This window comes from Typopeltis vanoorti, chromosome 15, assembly GCF_054136105.1.
Source record: "Typopeltis vanoorti isolate ZY-2024b chromosome 15, IOZ_Tvanoo_1.0, whole genome shotgun sequence".
Taxonomy (NCBI): Eukaryota; Metazoa; Arthropoda; class Arachnida; order Uropygi; family Thelyphonidae; genus Typopeltis; species Typopeltis vanoorti.
In genome coordinates this window covers 38,100,676-38,122,264 of record NC_143563.1, presented here as the reverse complement: position 1 = coordinate 38,122,264, position 21,589 = coordinate 38,100,676, and the positions used below count along the sequence as shown (strand labels likewise).

General features: G+C 36.2%; 1 protein-coding gene across 3 annotated transcripts in view; it reads right to left on the bottom strand.

Annotated features, from left to right (window-relative positions):
* Positions 1 to 21,589, bottom strand: part of Hmgs (hydroxymethylglutaryl-CoA synthase) — a 169,161-nt gene that overhangs the window by 26,778 nt on the left and 120,794 nt on the right. For all 3 annotated transcript variants that reach the window (XM_090404627.1, XM_090404626.1, XM_090404625.1), the window contains exon 7: positions 1,882 to 2,114. In XM_090404627.1, the coding sequence (XP_090260753.1) occupies positions 1,882 to 2,114 (233 nt within the window). The remainder of the gene's footprint in view (positions 1 to 1,881; positions 2,115 to 21,589) is intronic.

Sequence of the window (21,589 nt, the reverse complement as noted above, 5' to 3'; positions counted from 1 at the left end):
GAGACCTCAATAAAGGTTGAAACGGTTGGAAACTTGGGTGATGAATGGCAATGCTGTAGCCCATGAAGTTTTGACTAAGGCTCGGCTGTTGCTGTCGCCCAGGTCCTGGGTGTGTGTGTGGGGGGGGTAATGAATGGAATGCTGTAGCCCATGAAGTTAACTGAGGCACAGCTGTTGCTGTTACCCCTCAGATGACATATGAGCAAATGAGCGGCTCTCCTCCGTGATGAGCCTGCCACGGGATAGAGCCAATGCTGATAGTTCTTCTCAGTGGCAGGGTGAGCCTGTTACTGAGGGGAACAATGCTGAGTTTTTTGTTAAACTAAGACAAGTAGTGATGAGAGCTTAGTCCACCTTTACTATAAGTTGCCTCAGTCCTGAAGATACTTTAGGCACAAACTTTGTTTGCTTACACTTGGATAAAGGATTCAACTAAATTTATTATGGTACAAGGGGGTATCCAGAAATAACCAGAATTATTTTTTAAGAAAATTTTATTAAATTTTATAATATCACATTCTAGTCCCCTTCAAAGTATTCTCCATGCGAGTCAATGCACTTATCCCGTTTTATCCACTGCTAGAAATAGTTCTGGGACTGTTCAACTGGAACACTGTTTATGGCCTCCAGCAACTTTTCTTTCAATTGTCCACATCAATAAATCACTGCCCTTTGATGGTTTTCTTTATCTGCAGGAATAAAAAAAAAAACAAAAAAAAAAAAAAAAAAAAAAACAGTCACAACATGGAGAGACAGATCGGGTGAGTAGGGAACAACTGCCAAGTTTTTTTTTTCCATTAAAAACTGTTGAACAGACAATGCTGTGTGGGAATGAACACCATGACAAATTCGTCTCTTCAGAAACTTGCTTAATGGTCTTTCAACTATCTTCCTTAATTGCATGGCAAACATTTTCAATGTTTTCATAATTTTTGCTTGTCAAAGGTAAGCCAGATTGTGGTTGGTCTTCAATTGACATGTCCCCATTTTTGAAATGGGAAAACCACTCGTAGATCTGCATTTTACCTAAAGTGTTGTCCTTAAGGGCTTGCAGAAGCATAACAATAATTTAACAAAACTATAATTTGTTAAATTATAGTTTTTTTTGTTAAATTATTGTTATTTTGTTTAGTATAACAAAAGCAAAACAACATTTCGTACACTCTCTATTCCTTGTGGTCAGTCATCACAAAATCGCAAAGCTTGCTTGTAAGCATTAAACAAAAAAGCAGCCAGAACAACAAACCAGTTCACACAGGATGACGCCATTTGCCAGATTAGCACATGCACACTCATGATGCCTAATGGTATCATCCATAACTAGAAAATGAGCACACACGACAAGTTCAGATTCCAGCTATTTTGGGGTACCCCCTCATATACATGATGGAAAATTACAGGAAAGATTACTGAGATGTTAGTTACTCCAAAATATTATCGAAATGATGGAAAATATCTAAAGAGAGAGAGAGGAGAAAATAAGTAAATTGAAGATCATTTATAAAGCTCGTGAGAATAAAAGTGAAAGATCAAAAGGAAACCAAGAGAAATGAGTGGAAACAATACAGACAAATATCAAGGTTAATAACTGAACAAAAAAAAACTTTCAAATAAAAATGATATGCTGAGAAAAGACGTTACATTCAAGTTCAAGCTAATGCACACAAATAATATAATAAAATAATTTCTTTTTACCTTAAAACTACACTTTGAAAACTGCTTGAAATTAAATATGTACATAATTACAGATTTAAGCCATGATAATTTTTAGAAACTGATTAGAATGTTATGAATTCAGATTATGCTATGAAATCAGACTAATGCTTATATACTGCATTCCTTTAGAGAACACTGTCATTATATCTTATTATTTCTAAATACCTTTATGATGTGTCTCCTCTCTCAAGTGCAGCATAGTTGTGAAGTCAGAAGGAGCAACTTTTTTCCTTGAGTCTAGTCTATACTGGATATCTTTAAAACTATTGTGCAATTTTTCTAAAACAGAACCTGTGGAGACATCATTATTAAAGCGTAGGGAAAAGAGTGTTGCAGCCATACCAGAACCATAAGAAAACATGGCTACCCGAATACCTGACATCTCCTGGAGGGTTTTACTGTAAGGAACAGAACATTTTGTTAATAACTCCACATATCGATTTCTTTATTATCATTAACAAATCTCCAGGGAGTCAGGAGACTCACTACAGGAGGTCTCATTCACCGACATATCATATTACATTTTAAAACATTCATTCTACAGTCACAAGGATAGCATAGCACTAACTTCTTTTTTTTTCGGGAGAGGGGAGAATTACAGATCTACATTTTAAATTAAAGATTTAACTTCCATTACCACTGAAACATTTTGTACATTTGTTATAACAAGACAAATTTTTCTTGTTGACACTCTTGAGCAATGTTTAAATTCTAGAGCTTTGAATACAAAAAGTATAATGCTAAATACCTTTCTCATTTAAAAACACAAAGAAAAAAACCATGAAATATTAGAAAATCATTTACAATGCTTAAATATTGTTCAGCTATTTTAACACAGAAAATATTTACATAAAAATTCATTAATTGAATTAATTGTAATAATACTTTGGATTTTTCTGAAAAATTTTCATGAAGCTTCTAATATTTGATTGTAAACTGGTAAAAAAGCAAAATTATTTTAGTAATGGCGCTATCCCTCTAACGACTCTGGGCTAAAAATAAGATTTAAACTAAATGAGGTTTATTGTATTAAAAAGGATTATTAATTTGACATACCTGTATAGGTATTTTTTGAAGGTAAGGAATGACATAGTACTTGGTACATAACTTGAGTGAGAATATAGATAATTTTGAAAAGTACTGAAGATGAAAACAACTGAGTACAGAAATATTTTATAAAATAGTTGAAAAATACAAATCAAATACAAAGGAAAAAACCATGAAATATTAGAAAATCCCCTCCTAAAAAAAAAAAAAGGGAAAAAATAAATTAAGCAAACTTTGAATTTAAAATTCTGAAGAATTGAAAATTAGAGAACAAAAAGGAACAAACCAGTACATTGTCATGTTGCTGGTGAGCTAGCAACATGACAGCGTACTGGCTTTTTCATTTAAATCATTGTCAGATTTTGGACTAAAAAAACCTAACTATGAACTTGCGACATATTTTTATGAAATGATGTATTAAGAGATTTTTTTAAAATTATATACCATCTCAGCTCTATCAAATTCTGTACCATGTCATCCTTACCTTAAAAAAAAATACATACATTAAGGGTATGTATTTTTTTTTTTTTTTTTTTTTTTTTGAAACTGCTGTGGCTTTGTTGGATGTAAGTCTGCCAATGATATCCCATAGGTCAGCCAGTAGCTAAGTAGCTAATTTAACATGTACAGTGAATTAGCTACGTTGCTACCAGCCGACCTATGGGATATTGTTGACAGACTTACATCCAACCAAGCCAGAGGTTGCAAATTAAAAGAAATATAATTTGATTAAAAAATAATTTTTAACATACATAGATATGTCAAATTAATCATCCTTTTTAATATAATAATCTCATTTACTTTAAATCTTATTTTGAGCTTAGATAATAAGGAAAATTAACTCCAATTTTCCTTGTCAAGAAGGCCAAAAAATATCTGCTGAAAATTTTGAATGAGAAAAACAAAAGAAAAAGAAGCTTTTTGAACAGCATTTATATCTGATAACAGTGTTTTTCTAATCATTATTTAAAAAAATTAAAAATAAGTCTCCAAGATGATGATGATGATGATGTATGACTGTAATGGAATCGCAAAAACTTAAAATTATCATGTTGGGTAAATATACATTTGAACAAAATGATAGTTAACTTGATATTGTGAGCATATTTGTGAAAATTTCTGGCTCATTTCTTAAGAGACTGATCACAGAGATAGTAATTCTCAATTTATCCATCTCGTGCCAAAAGATTAATTAATCCAATTTTGTTTTTCCAGCTTCTGTTATCACTATTTTTTTTAATGCTTAATTTATAATCATCATCAATTTCCTGATATTATTATTATTTGACACCACGGAGTCCAAAGACTCATCGAGGGAGAGTATGCCAACAGCATCGAATGATTGGTCCCCTTCCAACTACTAACTGCGCTTAAACTTACTATATGTACCCTCAATAGATGTTCAGGCTACTATGACAGCACTACATGATTAAGTTTACATTATTAATAATCTCCTATCAACAATTTTCCTCCAAATTAGTCTATTATTGTCAGCACTCCAATACTGTCACATCTAACATTTTGTTCTTCTAAAGCACTATGTCTTACTCTGTATGATGTTCCATTTACTTCATATAATTGTAGCATTTGAAAACTTTTCTTTGATCCCCTTGTCATATGCCTTTTCCAGATATACAAAATGTAAGTACAGATCTTTATCATATACCACTGATTTTTCAACTATTTGTCAAAGTGAAAATCTGATCTTGACAAACTCTGTTTGTCCTGAACCCAGTTTGTTCTTATCCAAGTTTTTCTTCTAGAGTTTTTCTCAACCCCTTTTCAAGTATGCTTGCATAAATCTTATTTGGAACAGTTAGTAGAGAAATTCCTCTTAATTCTTACATTCAGCTTTATTCTTTTTTATACAGATGGGAACTAGAAGAGCTCCACTCCAATCTTCTAGAATTTGCCCTGCTGACCAAGCCTGGTAAGAAGGCATTTCTGGTTGAATATCATCAACTCTAGCCGCCTTTCCACATTTCAAGTTTTTGATGGCTTTTTCAACCTCAAGTATTGATATATACTCCTGTTTGCATTCCTCTTGAAAATTTTCTACTACTACTCTTCCATCACTGTTTGTTTTCTTTAATAGTCTTCCAAAGTAATTATTCCAGACATCTAAGATATCCTCATCTCCAGTTTTCATGTAATCTTCATCATTTTTGATTCCTTTTACGGTATTTTGTCTTCCATTTCTAAGGTTTTTCAATAACCTCTGGTATGTTTTGCCACATTTCTGATATTTATTTTCTATATTCTTACCAATGTCTCCCTCATGACTTATTTAGCTACTTTTACATATAGCTTACATTCTTTTCTCTGTATTCTTCTAGAGACTATGCCAACTTATTTGCTATGAACCTTCAGTATGCTATCTTCTTGTCCAGGGCTGCTTCTTTAGCATCTTGTGTCCACCATGTTGTCCTTATTTTTATTTTTTTATCCTTGCAGACAACTTCATACCTCCTTAGCTGAATCAATTAATGTTTTCTTCAGTTGGTCACTGAGACACCAAGATTTGGTTCTTGTTTTCAAACTGTTTCATTTTTTCTTGAATATGTTTATATAGCTGAGTATAGTTCACCCATAAAAGCTGCTCAACCTTAATTATTTTTAAAACTTTTTTACACAGTGTTCTTTTCAATGTGATATTCATTTTTATCCTAATTAGCACTAAGTGATAGTCATTTCCAATTTCAAATCCTCTGTACACTCTAGCATCCTGAACTAGCATGAAAATATCACTATCAATCATGACAGTCAATAAGAATTTGAGAATTTTCTTATTTTTTTTGTTTCTTCTCTTCACGTGAACTTGCACATATTTATATGTTAAAACATGTTAGTAATGATAGTCCATATTCTGAGCAGAAATCCAGCAGACACTTACCATTATTATTAGCTTTACTGTTTGCTCCAAATTTTCCCCAAACATTTCTGTGCTTGGTAGGATTCATTTCCTACTTTGTTATTTAGATCTCCAATAAGAACTACTTTTAACATTTTCTTTACTTGAAAAATTCCTCCACTTCTTAATTAGGAGAACCTTCTGTAGGACTACAGGCACAAATAATTTGCATTGTCTGTTTTCCCATTTGGAGGTTCGTCCATATAACTACTTGAATTGCTTTCAATCAAGATGTTTATTTTCGTGTTTGATGTTGAATGCTATTGTTTCTCAATCATTATTGCATGAATATAAGATCACATACTTATTATTCAGTAAGATCTGACCTGTTTTTGTCTTCCTTGCCTCAGTAATGCCAATTATGTTCACATGGTACTCTCCCAGTTCTTTTGCCAATTCAATTTCCTTTCCATTAATATTCCTATCTTCAGTTCTTCTGATGTCACGTTTATTTGTCTTCTTCTAGATGATGAGTCAGTTTGTTCCAGTAGCTGACTTGCACTGTTCGCTATGGTTCCCTGATAAAAAACAGGGGCCTTGTTTAGCTAGGCAAGCATAAAATCGCATCATGTTGCACCATCATATGTTTGTGGTTTAAGCCAACAGAGTACAAATTGGTCTACTAAGTCCCAAATTGCCTGCCCCATCCTTGTTTGTTCAGTACCCAGTGGATACCTACTAGTGGCAGCCAGTGAAAATTTTAAGTGGGGGTGCTGCATATACAAAAAACTTTTTTTCCTAATCAGTAACGAATTTATTAATAAATAAATTTACATATTAAAAATTGCTTTATTAAAAATATTTCATCCTCACCATGAAGAAGCACCAATAATAAAAGTTTCATATCAATAGCAATGACAAGCGCAAATGAATATCGGCATTAGATCGCAGTGTATTTGTTTCATGTAACGATAATTGAAAAAATATAATCCTTTATCATATTTTCAACAGTGACACTCATCATAATTCAGCCTTGTATCTATAATAAATAAATAATTATATGTTATATTAACAAAATAAAATAAGATTTACAAAAAATAGTTCACCACACACATGCACCAGCAATAAACGCATCATATCTCAAAGAAATAACGTGTGTAAGCGTACTAAAGATACGCTGCCATTTGGGTAGTGTGGGAATGATGTAACGTGCAATGACAAGTGCAAACAAACATCGGCGTTAGATTGCAGTGCATTTATTTTTTATTTTGTAATCTAAAGCGTTAATCGAACAATTCCAATTTTAACTATTATTAATCAATGTCAAAACATAAGCCGTAACCTTTAACATGCTGTATTGCATTATATAATGTTGTAAGCATTGTTATTATTTATACACAAACAAAATTTAATTTTTTCATTTTTTCCTTGGGGGTGCTGCAGCGTTGCAGTGCTTATGTACGGGCTGCCACTGATACCTACTAACAGGGCACACCACGTGAAGATGAGGAGTGGACATTATGTCAGAAGCCCAAATCGGTTCTGTGCATTCCTTCAAGGTGATGTAAGGGTCCCCTCACAGTTATTTGGATGTGACTCTTAAGCAATTCCATGTTTAATTTAGCTTCTCTGAGTTGAGCAATTATGCTCATCAATTCTTTATTTATTTATAAGGGCTATTTATTATATTTTGAGCTATACATCTTCCTGAAGTCTGACAGCTCATTGTAAGAGGCACAATTTAATTGTTTGAACAACGTCTATCACAGAGCTTATTAAAATACTCATTCCAATAAAGCACTCAAAACCATCTTTATCAAACTGTTCCACTCGTTCTCTTCTTTCCAAGTATAAAAAAACTAGTCCTCATGTTCTTGCTGACCATGACACAAACACACACAAATCATGGGATGATCAATTTCTCTCATGTATTGAAAAATTTCTTCTGCATCAATCCTACAAAACCTTTTCAGTAAGTTAGTTTTCTATCACATCAATGTCATCTGCATACAATGTTGTATGCAGATGACATCTTGCTGTGTGCAGATTCAAGAGAAGAAGTGGGAACTAAACTGGAAAGATGGAGAAAAGTACTGGAAGAGAGAGGTATGAGACTGACAGAAGTAAGACAGAGTATATGTGTTGCACAGAGGGCGGTGGACAGGAGACAGATCTGGAGCTGGAAGGAAATGTCATCAGGAAGGTGAGAGACTTTAGATAATTAGGTTCAACAGTAGAAGAAGATGGAGGAGCTGAGAAGGAAGTGGGATGCAGGATACAAGCGGGTTGGAGGAACTGGAGGGAGATGGCTGGAGTGTTATGCGATAAGAGGGTGCCGATCAATCTGAAAGGCAAAATCTATAGGACAGTAGTGAGGCCAGCTATGACATATGCTATAGAAACTGTGGCCCTGAGGAAAAATAACATCAGCAGGATGGAAGTGGCAGAGATGAGAATGCTTAGGTGGATGTGCGGTGTGACCAGAAAGGATCATCTGAGAAATGACTATGTCAGGGGAATAGTGAAAGTTACAAACTTAGGAGCGAAAATACAGGAGGCAAGGTCATGTGATGAGGAGGGAGGACGAATATGTGGGAAGAAGGGTCATGCAGATGGATGTGCAAGGAAGGCAAAAGTGTGGGCAGCCAAAGAAGAGATGGAGGGAGCTGGTAGAAGAGGACTTGAGGATGAAGAACTTGGATGTGGTGACAGCCCAAGACAGGAAGGTGTGGAGGAGACTCATTATCAACAGTGACCCCACTTAAGTGGGAGAAGCTGCAGAAGAAGAAAGAAAGAAAGAGAGTTTTCTATCACATCACTGCCTCTCTTTGCTGTGTATTTTTTTTTGTCTATTTTCTGTTTATTTCAATACACAGATTGAAATCTTTTTATCTCTATTTATCATTTTTTTGCAAATGCGAGCAACCAGGCACCACTCTCCAAGAATAAAAAAATCTAGTCCTAATGTCCTTGCTGACCACACACTTACACAATGTCAATGGGTGATCAATTCTTTTCCCTTTACTTTCTCACCATTACTTCTGAAAAATCCAAATTCCTTGGAGTACAATTCTTATGTTATATAAACCTTGTAATTATTTCATCCCAAAGTGTATAAGCTTACACTTTTCCAAACTGTCAGTCTACTTGGGATCTCTACACCATCTGTATTAAGAAGATCCCCTCCCCCATTCTATTATTTCTAATTGCATCCCTTTTTGTTATATGGAGCGTTCTTGCTTTTTAGTCATTGTTCATATCTCACTTCCACAGTAAACACTGGAATAATGAACATAATAAGCAGTTTTCTTTTTAAGCATATGGACAAATCTCCTAATAGATAATGTTTATATAGCCCAAACATCTTGTTTCCTTGTGTAATTCTTCTGTTTATTTTTTTATCTTTTTTTCCTTAAAACTAATTATGGTCACATCAATTTCAATAGGATTATCCAATAACTTTAGTTCTGATTTGAATTCATCAATTATAGTTATATTAATTTTTAAACTTTTTCCCCTCTTTCCCTGTCAAGGTCATTTAACATTTACTCAATTTCTTTATTTTTTGCCAACTGACCAATGTCATCTGAAAAATGTAGATAATCAAGATTTTTTTTCCCACTGATGTTAATTTCACAGTTTTCTCATTTGACATTCCTAAAGACTTTTAATGCAACAGAGAATTTGAGTGACATCACATCTTTCTCTTGATGCCAAATTCTTTTCCCTGATGTTCTAACTTTATACTGGCTACAAAGTTCTGATATATAGTATTTAACGCGTTCACTTCCAACTACGAGTATACTCGTAGTTGGTATATGAGCCTCACAAGCCAGCTACGAATATACTCGTATGATGCTTACTGCCGGTAACGAGATTACCCGTACTGACCTTGAAGAAGTGAAATTGCTTGGCGTATGGGAACAAACTATGCCTGAGTAGTGCGACAACGAACATGTTAATAATCTAATATACTTTGCTGGAATAGTCTGCTGTTTTAAGTTAGTTAATATTTCTGATTGTATAAATAATCAAAAGCTTTTTCAAAATTTGCAAACATTAAATATGAAGGTAGATGATATTCATTTACTTTTTCTATCACTCGACTAATATTGTGAATATGACCTACTATAGAGAATCTTTGGGTGAAGTCTTCATGTTCATATGATTATGCATCATCCAAAAATCTGATGATTCTATTTAATATTATGCTAATATTAATATAATTTAATATTTCCGCGATGAGTCCTTGGACTCTCTGGAGGTGTCTAATAATAATAATAATATAATGGATTTAATTTTGTAAGATAGCAAACTGACTGGCCTATAATTACTGATATCTCTGATGCCCTTTTCATATAATAAAATAATCACTTATTTATGCCAATGCGGTGGAATTTTTTCTGTAATTGAAATATCACTGAATATATCTTAACCATTATCGGACCTGGACCCAACACCACTAACAGAACTCTGATGAACACTTCAGAACTCTGCTCAGGAGAAGTGTATATGCGACCACAGCAAAGATGCCACTACTGCAACAACAGAAACAGCTCCGAGTCCTGCACGGCCTAACCTTTCTACAGCAGCGGTAAGGCACCGAGTGCGGCCAGGGAAAATTGCAATCGGTACCCTTAATAATCGAACTTTGTCAAGAGACTACAGAATAGATTTATTAATCAAAGAACTAACCAATATCAACTTAGATATCCTGCTAGTGAATGAAACAAAAAGATTGAAAGAACTGACAGCAAGATGGTACGATGGCTCACAAATGTTCCTTAGAGCATCCTCAAACAATGGCAAACAAGGCAGAGTGGGCTTCATTATTAAATCTAAGCTCACTAAGTCAATCCTTGAATCTTGAACAGGCATTAAATTACAAGTCAACATACACATTCATTGGTGGTGACTTTAATGCCAAAACAGGATGTAGAAAAAAAAAAAGAAAAGTTTTATAGGTTCCAAATGGACTGGGAGAAAGAAATAGAAGAGGAGAGAGATTAGCTGAATTTGCTGCAGCTGATCAACTCTTTATTATTATTATTATTATTATTACGGGCGACTCCAGGGAGTCATTAGACTCATCGAGGGAGGCCCCAAATCATTTTCATCACAACTATTCGACATTCATACAGTATCTATCATACCTCGCCTTAAACTCATTCACTGTCACAGCATCCACCACAGACTCAGGGAGCGCATTCCACTCATTCACTACTCTAAAAGTAAAGAACCCAGCTCTAACACCTTTACTAACCACACTTTTGCTCAGTTTCCATGGATGTCCCCTAGTCCTCCCACAACCAGCCCTGTTCTCAAAAATATCTTCTGAATTAATTTTATAGAAACCCTTCAGTAATTTGAATGTCTCAATCATATCTCCCCTCCTCCGCCTATCAACCAATTTTTGCAACCCACAAATCCTCAACCTGTTCTCATACGGTTCATTCCACAGACCTGCTATCATCTTGGTCACTCGCCTCTGGATCCTCTCCACCTCCTCCCCATCAAGAAGAAACCTAGGTGACCAAATCTGAGCACAGTAGTCGAGATGAGGTCTTATCAAGGCTCGATACAGAGGAACAATAACCTGCTTGTCTCTGCTTGTCAACGTATTCTTCAGCAACCAAGTGATTTGATGAGCTGATTTGGCCACTTTTGCAATGTGTCCCCTAAATTTCAATTCCTTATCCACCAACACTCCTAAATCTCGTGCCTCATCAATTTCCTGGAGCACGGTTCCACCAATGCAGTAAACTGCCTCCCATCTTTTCACCCCAAAATGCATAACCTTACATTTTGCCACATTAAATTGACATCCATTCTCCCTAGCCCAGACCTCCAATCTATCCAAATCATCCTGCAAAATTTTGACGTCATCTGCATTCACTATTGCCCTACCCAACTTCGCATCATCCGCAAACAAATGAACTGTTCCTCTCAGATCCTTTCCTATATCATTTATGAACAAATTAAACAGCAGTGGTCCAAGAACAGATCCTTGTGGTACACCACTAGTCACAGGCCGTCTTGTGGACTCTACTCCTGAGTAAACCACTCTCTGATATCTCTCCGTCAACCACCCTCCTATCCATCTCACCAACCCTATGTCCATTCCCATATGCTGCAATTTACTGATTAGAATTCCATGTGGTATCCTGTCAAAGGCCTTAGCAAGGTCCAGCAGAATCACTGTAAACCCATTACCCTTATCCAGTTCAGCCGTCACTGTGTTATAATACGTGAGCAAGTTACTGAGGCATGACCTACCCTTCACAAAACCATGCTGTCCCCGATACAGTATCCCATTTTCTTCTATCCAATCTTGTATTTTCCTCTTGACTATTTTCTCTAAGAGCTTGATAATGATTCCTGTTATGCTGATTGGCCGGTAATTTTCAACAGCAGCCTTGGAACCACCTTTCTGCAGTGGAACTATTTTCCCCTCTTTCCACCCCCTTGGGACTGACCCAGTCCTGAGGCTCAAATTAAACATAATGGTCAAGGGCACTGACAATTCTTTGGCCGCTTCACGTACGACACGAGCTGGTATACCATCCAATCCCACAGATGTATTGACATTGAGGTTCTGTAATAGACTAGTTACCTCTACCTCATTCATCACAATTCCAGTATAAGCTGTTGGTTCCTCCATTTCCGCAAAGCCACCACCTGGATGATATACTCTTGCAAAGTGCTCGCTCAGTAATTCCACAACATCGACTGATTCAGTTACCTCCCTACCCTCAGCATTTTTTAAGATCATTCTACCATGAGCATTTTTCCTTTTACTTGCAACATATTGAAAAAACTGTTTGGGATTCTCTTTAGCCTGCATGGCCAATTTCCTTTCGTAATCTGCTTTTGCTTTTCTTACCACCCTTGTTACCATCCTGGCCTGAGCTTTATACTGTTCATGCACCTGATGGTCACCCTTCTCCTTAAATTCCCTCCACAATTGTTTCTTTTTTTGCAGCTCAAGCTTAATAGTGTTATTCATCCATTTAACCCCTACCTGATTTATTATTCGGACTCTTGGTATACAGTCAACCATTGCCTCCTGCAAACAGTTCTTGACCACCTCCCATGCACCATCAACATCCAGCCCTTGCAGTTTTACATGCCATGGCATTGAGCCAAGCACACACCTAAGCTTGTCATACTTACCAGCCCGGTAATTCCACATATACCCTGTCTTAATTGTAAATTCGACTCCTTTAGCCACCTCCCAAGTCATGACCTTATGGTCACTCTCACCAATTGGTGGCAACAAGGTCATGTTCGTTACAGCCACATTCTCAGTTGCAATTACTAGGTCCAGCACTCTCTGCCCCCTGGTATTTTCCAATACATGTTGCCGTAGATAGTTGTCCCTTAATAACTGCATAAAATCCAATTCCTTCCTCCCATGTGCCCTCTCCTCTTTCCAGTCAATATTACCATAATTGAAATCACCCATAATAATTACCCTCCTTCCATTCATTTCTTCTATTTGCTTATGCATACTATTCCCACCATCCACTCCATCACCCGGTCTATAGCAGCACCCAATTGTATATTTTGTTCTGCTAGATTGTATCTCACACCAAACAGCCTCAAATGTGCTTTTTTCCCCATCCTGCAGTTCAACTTCTATACTCCTTGGCTGAAGCTCATCAGTTATCATCAATAACACTCCTCCCCCCTTTTTATTCATCCTGTCACTCCTGAACACGCTATACCCATCGCATTCAATCCCACTAGCTTTATCATCTTCTGTCAGCCATGTTTCACTAATACCGACAACCTGTGGCCTGGAAGTGCCAACCATGGCCAAAAACTCTTCCTTCTTGTTCCTAATACTCCTGGCATTAGTGTACATGAATCGCAGAAGCCCATTTGTCCCATCCCTACTTTGATTCCTTATACTAATTATCCCATTCTGATTTGTTGCCCGTCGTACTCGCCCGGGCATAATATACTCATTCATACACTTAACTGCCCCCCCTAAAGTCTGCATATCTACTCCCCCCCCCTCTTAATAAATCTAGTTTCCCTGAGTCTGTACATCCACTTCCACATCATTCATCAACACTCTTTCCAGTCTCCGTACACCAACTCCATTCAAATGTAACCCATCCATCTTATATAAGTCCTTTCGCCCATCGAACTCATTCCACACATCCACAAATTCCACACCACTCTCCATGCATAACCCACGCATAAAGTCATTGGCAATTATGGCCCTCCTTCTAAACACTTCGCTGTCATACCGCGGTAAGATACTCACCATCCTAACTCTCTCACTCTTCTCTTTTGCTACCTCAAACAACTCCCTCACATCCTCTATCATTTCCATTTTGTCCTCTTTCAAATCATTCGTTCCTGCCACTATTATCATCTCTTTCACCCTCTGTTTTTGCAGTCGAATAGATTCGCTGACGTCCTTTATGTTCGCACCCGGCTGGTACGACTTCGTTAAACTCTCAATTATTACGCCTCTTAATAGCGAATCCCCATACAGCATTCGCTCCTTCATTTTATTGACGTTTACGTACATTCTATTATTTGCCGTCACGGACTTCCGCCGGTTATTTGTCGGTACGTTCAACACACATTTTTGCATACGCTCCAGTTGTCGTTTGGCTCTGTGTATCGCGCCATTTAAACGGGCAATTTCGCTACTCGCACTTATCTCACCATTTTCGTTATCGATCAAATCATCCATTCCTTCGGTGTTTCTACCTTCATTTACACTTTCAGCGACGCTCTCACACATATCTGGCACTACCACGCAATTCTCTAGTACACCGCCATTTTCTGCATTCTGACTACCGTTAACGATATCAGTCTCGATACACGAAACACGCTTGAAGTCCTCATTCTCTTTACACTTTCTACACATATTAACTCCACTATCACTTTCTAACCAGACTCCTACCGCTCTTCGCAAGGCATACATCTCACAGACAGCACACTGCATAAACTCTTTCACATCAAAACTCTTAAGCAAGCATGGCGACCTGGCCGCCATTTTTTTCTTTATCGGTGCCATGTGTACGCTATCTTTTCTTAAAAATAATAGTTAAAATAACAGAAAACACGCAAAAATTGCACAGACACACCAAGAAACAAAAAGCAAACAATACTACTTAAAATTCTGGTAAAATATCTAATGTTAACACAAAATAATACTGATCTTTTCAGGAGCTCTCGACAAGCCGACGATCTAATCCGTGCGACACCTAGCGACTCAAACTTCATTTATCATGAACACTTTTTTTCAACAAACACTAGGCAAAACATACTTCAACATAGATTCTGACCACAGACTGCTCAGAGCCATTATAAGAATAGACCACAAAAAAGAACAACATATCAGGGCAACATCATACCACAAAAGACAACCCAAACAAATAGACTACCACAAGTTCAGAAAGTACATAGAAGAGACCGAATGGGCTATTAAAGAACTGTTACATAAATATGACTATATTAATAAATTCAATGAGTGCAAGAAAAAAGCAGATATTCCTGTGAAACAAAAAAAAAAAAAAAGAGAACAACTCTCGCCTCAAACTATAGAACTACTGAAAAAGAAGGCCGCATGGTTAGCCTAGTGATTATGTGCTTCGCAACCATATGCCTGGGGAAGGAGTGTCTAGGTTCGATTCACGTTGATGACGTGAGGAGCTTAAGGATCTTCTTCACCCATAGCCAAGTTAGCCGGTCTTGGACACGGACAGCAGGGATTTTCCATCAGTTTACCTGGGGTTTTTCATCCCACAAGCAGGCAAACTGGCCCCGTGAACCTACACGGGTACAGTCAGGAATACTTAAGATAATCACTCCAGCCATAGGTCTGAATTGTCAGCTATGCCGGTCCTGAGCCCGGATAAAAAATAGGGGGAACTGAGGTGGTGCCATACCTCCCTGTAAAAGGGGCTCATAGCCGTTGAATAACCATATGAAATGAATGAACGAATGACTGAAAAAATAAAAGAACTGAAGAAATCTGAAGGAAATTTTCTAGAATACAAAATTATCTGTAAGTTACTGAGGAAAAGAATTCCAGAAGACTACAAAGCTTTCAGGATACAAAAACTAAGAGAAGCAGTGCAGCAAAAACAGCCTGAAAAAAATAGAGAAAGACTTAAATTTTAAACAGTTAATTCCATCTGCTTTACAAGATCAAAATGGAGAAAAACATACTAATAGAAAAAAGATAGAAGAAATTGTGCAGAATTTTTATAATGATCTTTATGCAACTAAGTGTCAAGTCTCAGAACCTATCATTCCAAAACCAAGCAATATACCAGACGTACTTCCAGAAGAAATAGAACATGCCCATAAGAAAATGAGAAAAGTTAACACCTCATTCCTCTGGAATCTTTCTTTCTTTGAAGTACCATGTGAATCTGGCAGCCAAGGCTTTGAAAATAATTGGTCCACCTTGTTGGATTTCTTCAGCCTTAACATGATGGACCAATTATTTTCAAAACCTTGGCTGCCAGATTCACATGGTACTTCAAAGAAAGAAAGATTCCAAAGGAATGGAAGAGCTCATAAATCATACTTCTATTCAAAAAAGGGAACTAGGAAGACATAAAAAACTATCGTCCAATCTGTCTACTCTCTCACACACATAAAATCATGAACAGAGTAATAATGAACAGAATCCAAAACACTTTTGAAGACAACTTCAGTAGGGAGTAGACAGGATTCACAAGAGGCTTCTCCACAATAGATCATATCCAGATCATTTCACAACTAACAGAAAAATGGAAGATATAACATGGAAGAGAGAAAACAGAAAAATCTATGGATATAACATGGAAGAGAGAGGCTCAAGATCGAGATCGTTAGAGGCATCTTTGTGACCTGCACTCATGGAGAAATCTTGAGTGAAACACAGGTCCATCAAGGTAATCAAGGTAATATCCTAGTATGATCTTATAAAACTATGAACCTCCTGGTTTTGTGTGTTCTGTTAATATACCATTCTTCTCCAGGACTTTTATCATTCTTTGCTTACTTCAAGACTTCCCATAATTTTTCTATGATGACTGGTGGTTCTGTATCTGCTTCATCCAAATTTCACAGAGGATTCATATCTGTTTTGTTTCCTGAATATAGGTTCCTATAAAATGTATTGAATATTTTCATAATTTTTTCTCTTATGTGTTGTACTATTACTTGCTTATTTTTCAGTTTTTTTTCCTTTTTTCTATATACTCTTGATTGGTCGATAATTTTCAGATATCTTTTGTTTTCTATTAGGTTTTGAATTGTTCTTTAAATATATTTTCTAATGTTTTTAATTTCTTTTTTAGCATTCTTGTTTCTATAAATTCTATATCATCTGTGTTATAACAGTGATATCCTTTGTCTCCATTTGCTTAATTTTCCTTTTTTTTTTTTGAATTAAATCAAGTGTCTACAAAATATGTTCTATTTAATGGCAATATTTTTCTTAAATTTTGAGTAACTTCTATTATTGTCAAAGCTATTTCTTCCTCCATTCTATCAGATAAGTCTGATTCTTTCATATTTCTTCCTTTCAACTGTGTCCATTTGTGGTTTGTTGTATCTTCAACTTTTACTGAGTTTTTTCATTATCAATTTCAATACCCCCCCATGTTTATTTTTAGTATTATTACGTAACACCTCCAGAGAGTCCAAAGACTCATCGAGGGAGGGCACGTACTCTACAGCTCTCCATCTCCACCAACCACAACTACCTTCATTATCTACTGCCATCCACCACCACTAATATTTTCACAGACAATCACAAACATCCATGCTCATGGCGGGATTTGAACCCACAGCCTTTTGGATGGAGAGCGAATATGCTAACCACTTGGCCAACCAGGCCAGCAATTATCCTTGCTCTCACTTATCAGAGTTAACCTGCATGACAACAGAAACATCTAACAATTCCATGTTGTTCATCATAATATAATCAATTTAATTAAAATTTCTCCATTTATTGATCTCCAGGTTCACTTTCATTTACTTCTTTTTTTTTTAAAATAAAGTATTACTTATGTACAATTCCTGGCTCAGCAAATTCAGTAAGTCTTTGTTTCTTATCTACACTACAGTTAAAGTTTCCCAATATAATTTTCCAGTGACATGCATTATCTCTGAGAGTGTTGGAGAGATCCTTATAGAAATTGTTAATTTCTTAATCTGAATGATTAGAGGTAGGTGCATATATTTGTACCACACTTAAATCAAACTGCGTTGATTTTCAACATAAGAGTTGTAATTCGAGGTGCTTAAAGCTGTATAACTGAGAGGAGACCTCCACATAGCCTTTAAAGGAATATGGAGAACCAACCAGGGCTTCTGACCTAATGTCCAATCCTCACCTTCTCGTGGTACACCCTGTTGGGTATCTATCTGGATACTGAACGAACGAGGATGGGCTGGCAATTTGGGATTTAACTGACCAAATTGTATTCTTCTTGGCTTAAACCAATATAAAAAATGATGGCACAACATGACAAAATTTCATTCTGGCTGAGGCGTCGCCTGGTTAAACAAGGCACCTGTTGTTTTCTCCAGGAAACCAGGGCGAACAGTGAAAAGTCAGCTACAGGAACAAATCTGAAAGCACACCCCCAACTCAACAATCACCAGAGTTAAAGATCAGTATTATCAACACAAGAAGCCTGAGTGGCAAAGAAATGGAGCTGGCTGAGGAATTAGATAAGCACCAGATCGACATAATAGGGGTGACTGAAACAAAAAAGACAAAGCTATTTCTTCTAAAACTGGCGAATCTTTCTGAACAATAAATACAAAATGTTATATTCAGGAAATGACAATAAAGGAAGAGAAGGAGTAGCCATAGTATTCAACACAAAATACGAGGCTAATCTTGAATGGCAGGTAGTCTCAAGTAAAGTGATGTGTGCAAATATGAGAATGGGGAACTGGACAATGAGACTTATTTGTGCCTATGGTCCCACAGAAGGTTCTATTAAGGTAAGAAGTGGAGGAATTTTTTGATGCTTTAGAAAAAGCAACTGACACAATGAAAAACGAAAAGTTGCTCCTTGTTGGGGATCTAAATAGCAGAGTAGGAAATGATTGTCAGACATACAAAAATATTTTGGGAAAATTTGGTGAAAAGAGCAAAGCCAATAATAATGGCAAATACCTGTAGGATTTTTAGTAATAACCAGTCCATGTAGGACATGGACTGGTTATTACTAAACACCATGTTCCAACATAAAAATGTGCACAAATTCACATGGACAGAAGAGGCAAGGAATAAGAAAAGTCTCATCGACTATGTTATTGTTGATAGTGATGTTTTCTCCCTGGTGCAGGACACCAGAGTGTACAGTAGATTTGAAATTGGAAGCAATCACTATTTAGTCTTGAGCAGGATAAAATTGAATTTCATATTGAATAGAACAGCATGTAAGAAAGTTTTTCAGCGAATAAAAGTTGAGCAGCTCTCAAATGTGAACTGTAGACTAAAATACACAAACATAATTGAAGAAAAAATGAAAGAGTTTGAGAACAGCAACCAAACCTTGGAGATTCAGTGGCAAGCCTCAAAGAAAACACTGATTGATTCAGCCAGAGAGGCATGTGGTGAGGTTATGTACACGGATAGAAAATTCATAACTCCATGGTGGACACAGGAAGTTAAAGAGGCAGTGAAGGAAAAGAAGAAAGCATATCAAAAGTTCCTGACAAATAAGTCAGCTTGTGCTCTTAGCGAATACAGAGACAAATGTAAGAAAGCTAAATACTGTGTAAAACAAGCTAAACAAAAGTCATGGGAGGACTTTGGCAAGAACATAGAAAATAAATATCAAGAAGGTGGTAAGATATTCTGGAGGTTGTTGAAGAAGCTTAGAAATGGAGGAAAAAGTGCTATAAAAGGAGTTAGAGATGATAAATGTGACATGAAAACAGGAGAAAAAGATATCCTTAAATTATGGAGTAATTACTTCGAAAAATTGTTAAATGAAACAAGCAGTGATAGCACAGTAGTAAAAAAAAAAACTCAACAGGCATACAGTCAGGAATACATGTCTATACTTGAAGTAGAAAAAGCCATCAAAGGCTTGAAATGTGGAAAGTCAGCAGGAGTAGATGATATTCAACCAGAAATGCTGAAATATGGTGGTATAAAAGTCTTACAGTGGCTGCACTGCATAGTTCAGAAAGCTTGGAGAGAGTGACGAATTCCCGATGATTGGAGTAGAGCTCTAATAGTACCCATATATAAAAAGGGAAATAAAACTGAATGTGAGAATTACAGAGGTATTTCCCTTCTGAGTGTTCCTGGCAAAATCTATGCAAGCATACGTGAGAAACGGTTGAGAAGAATTGTGGAAGAAAAGCTTGGTGAAGAACAAGCTGGATTCAGGCCAAATAGAGGCTGTCAGGAATACATGTCTATACATCTTCACTTTACGACAAATAGTTGAGAAAGCATGGGAATATAACAAAGATCTGTATTTTAGTTTTGTCGAACTGGAAAAGGCATATGACAAGGTGCCAAGAGAGAAGCTATTCAATACGCTACAGTTATATGGTGTCAATAGGGCATTATATCAAGCAATACTTAATCTTTATTTGAGTTGTGAGTCGGCAGTTAGAATTGAAAGAAGTACAGGAAGATGGTTTAATGTTAAATCTGGTGTGAGACAAGGACGTACATTATCCCCTCTGTTATTCATTATCTATATGGATCACATTATGAAGGAAAGTGGTATTAAACATGATATCAGAAATGGCGATGTTAATGTCAGCCCTTTGCTTTATGCGGACGATGTTATACTTCTAAATAAATTCACTACAAGTTTGCAAGAGTCCCTGACTAAATTGAATAACTGTTGTAATAGATATGGTATGAAGGTCAGCATTAAAAAGACAAAGACAATGAAAATAGGTAGAATTGATGAAAATGTCAATTGTGTGAATGGGGAACCTGTGGAACAAGTTAAACATTTCGGCTACTTAGGACAATTTTTACTGAAGATGGTAAATTAAATATGGAAATAGACAACAGAATCAACAAAGCTGGTATGGTAGGAAGTCAATTGAATAAATTCATATGGAATAAGAGCGAAATTAGTCGGAACACTCAATTACCTGTATACAAGACAGTGTTCAAACCAGTTTTAACTTATAATTTATATTAGCCTAAAGGACAGGGATTGGCAAACTTGGTGTGAACAATTCAGCTTCCTAACTGGATAGAGACTTCCTGATGAACATTAGTCTCTGTCAGATCAGGAAACCAACTTGTTTCACTAGCTTTACCAGTCACTTTTCCTAACCCACATACCCTTAGGTTGAATGCATAAGTTAGCTAATCATCACTCCTGTCACTTCCCTCTTTGTAATTGGGGTCACTAATTGACTGACCACCTAAGTTTTCAGGTTATGTTTAATTTTAAAAAATGGTACAAAGTATACTTATTTAGTTCATTATAAAGACTGCATCTATGTGACATTAATCTAATTTAATCTTTTGGAATTTAAATATTAATTATAGGTTTTCATTTTGTACTCTTCTATGCCTCTGTTATTATTTGCATTTGTACTTTTATGTTCTACATGCTTTTATATATGATGTTCCTGCCAATCCTCAATCTACAATTTCCTACTATATTATTCTGTTTCCCACCATTTTTTTTTCTAACCACAGTTACAATTTCTCATTTTTTTTTATTTTCTAGTTTTTTAATACAAAATGAGAATAAATTTTAAGCAGTACTTCCTGGAGATTAATCCCAATATTCTGTGACTTGGATTATATCATTTATGAGAAAGTTAAATTTGCTACTGTGAAGGTTTTTGAGCTTGCAATAGTGAGCTTAAAATAGCCGTTTTCATGTTGCATTATAACAAACTATAGAAAAGACCTGCCATGTCCCATATTTTGTTACAGTGGTGTTTGCTATAGCAAGTAGCTACCATAACTCCATATTTTGCACATTTCTAGTCAAACATCTA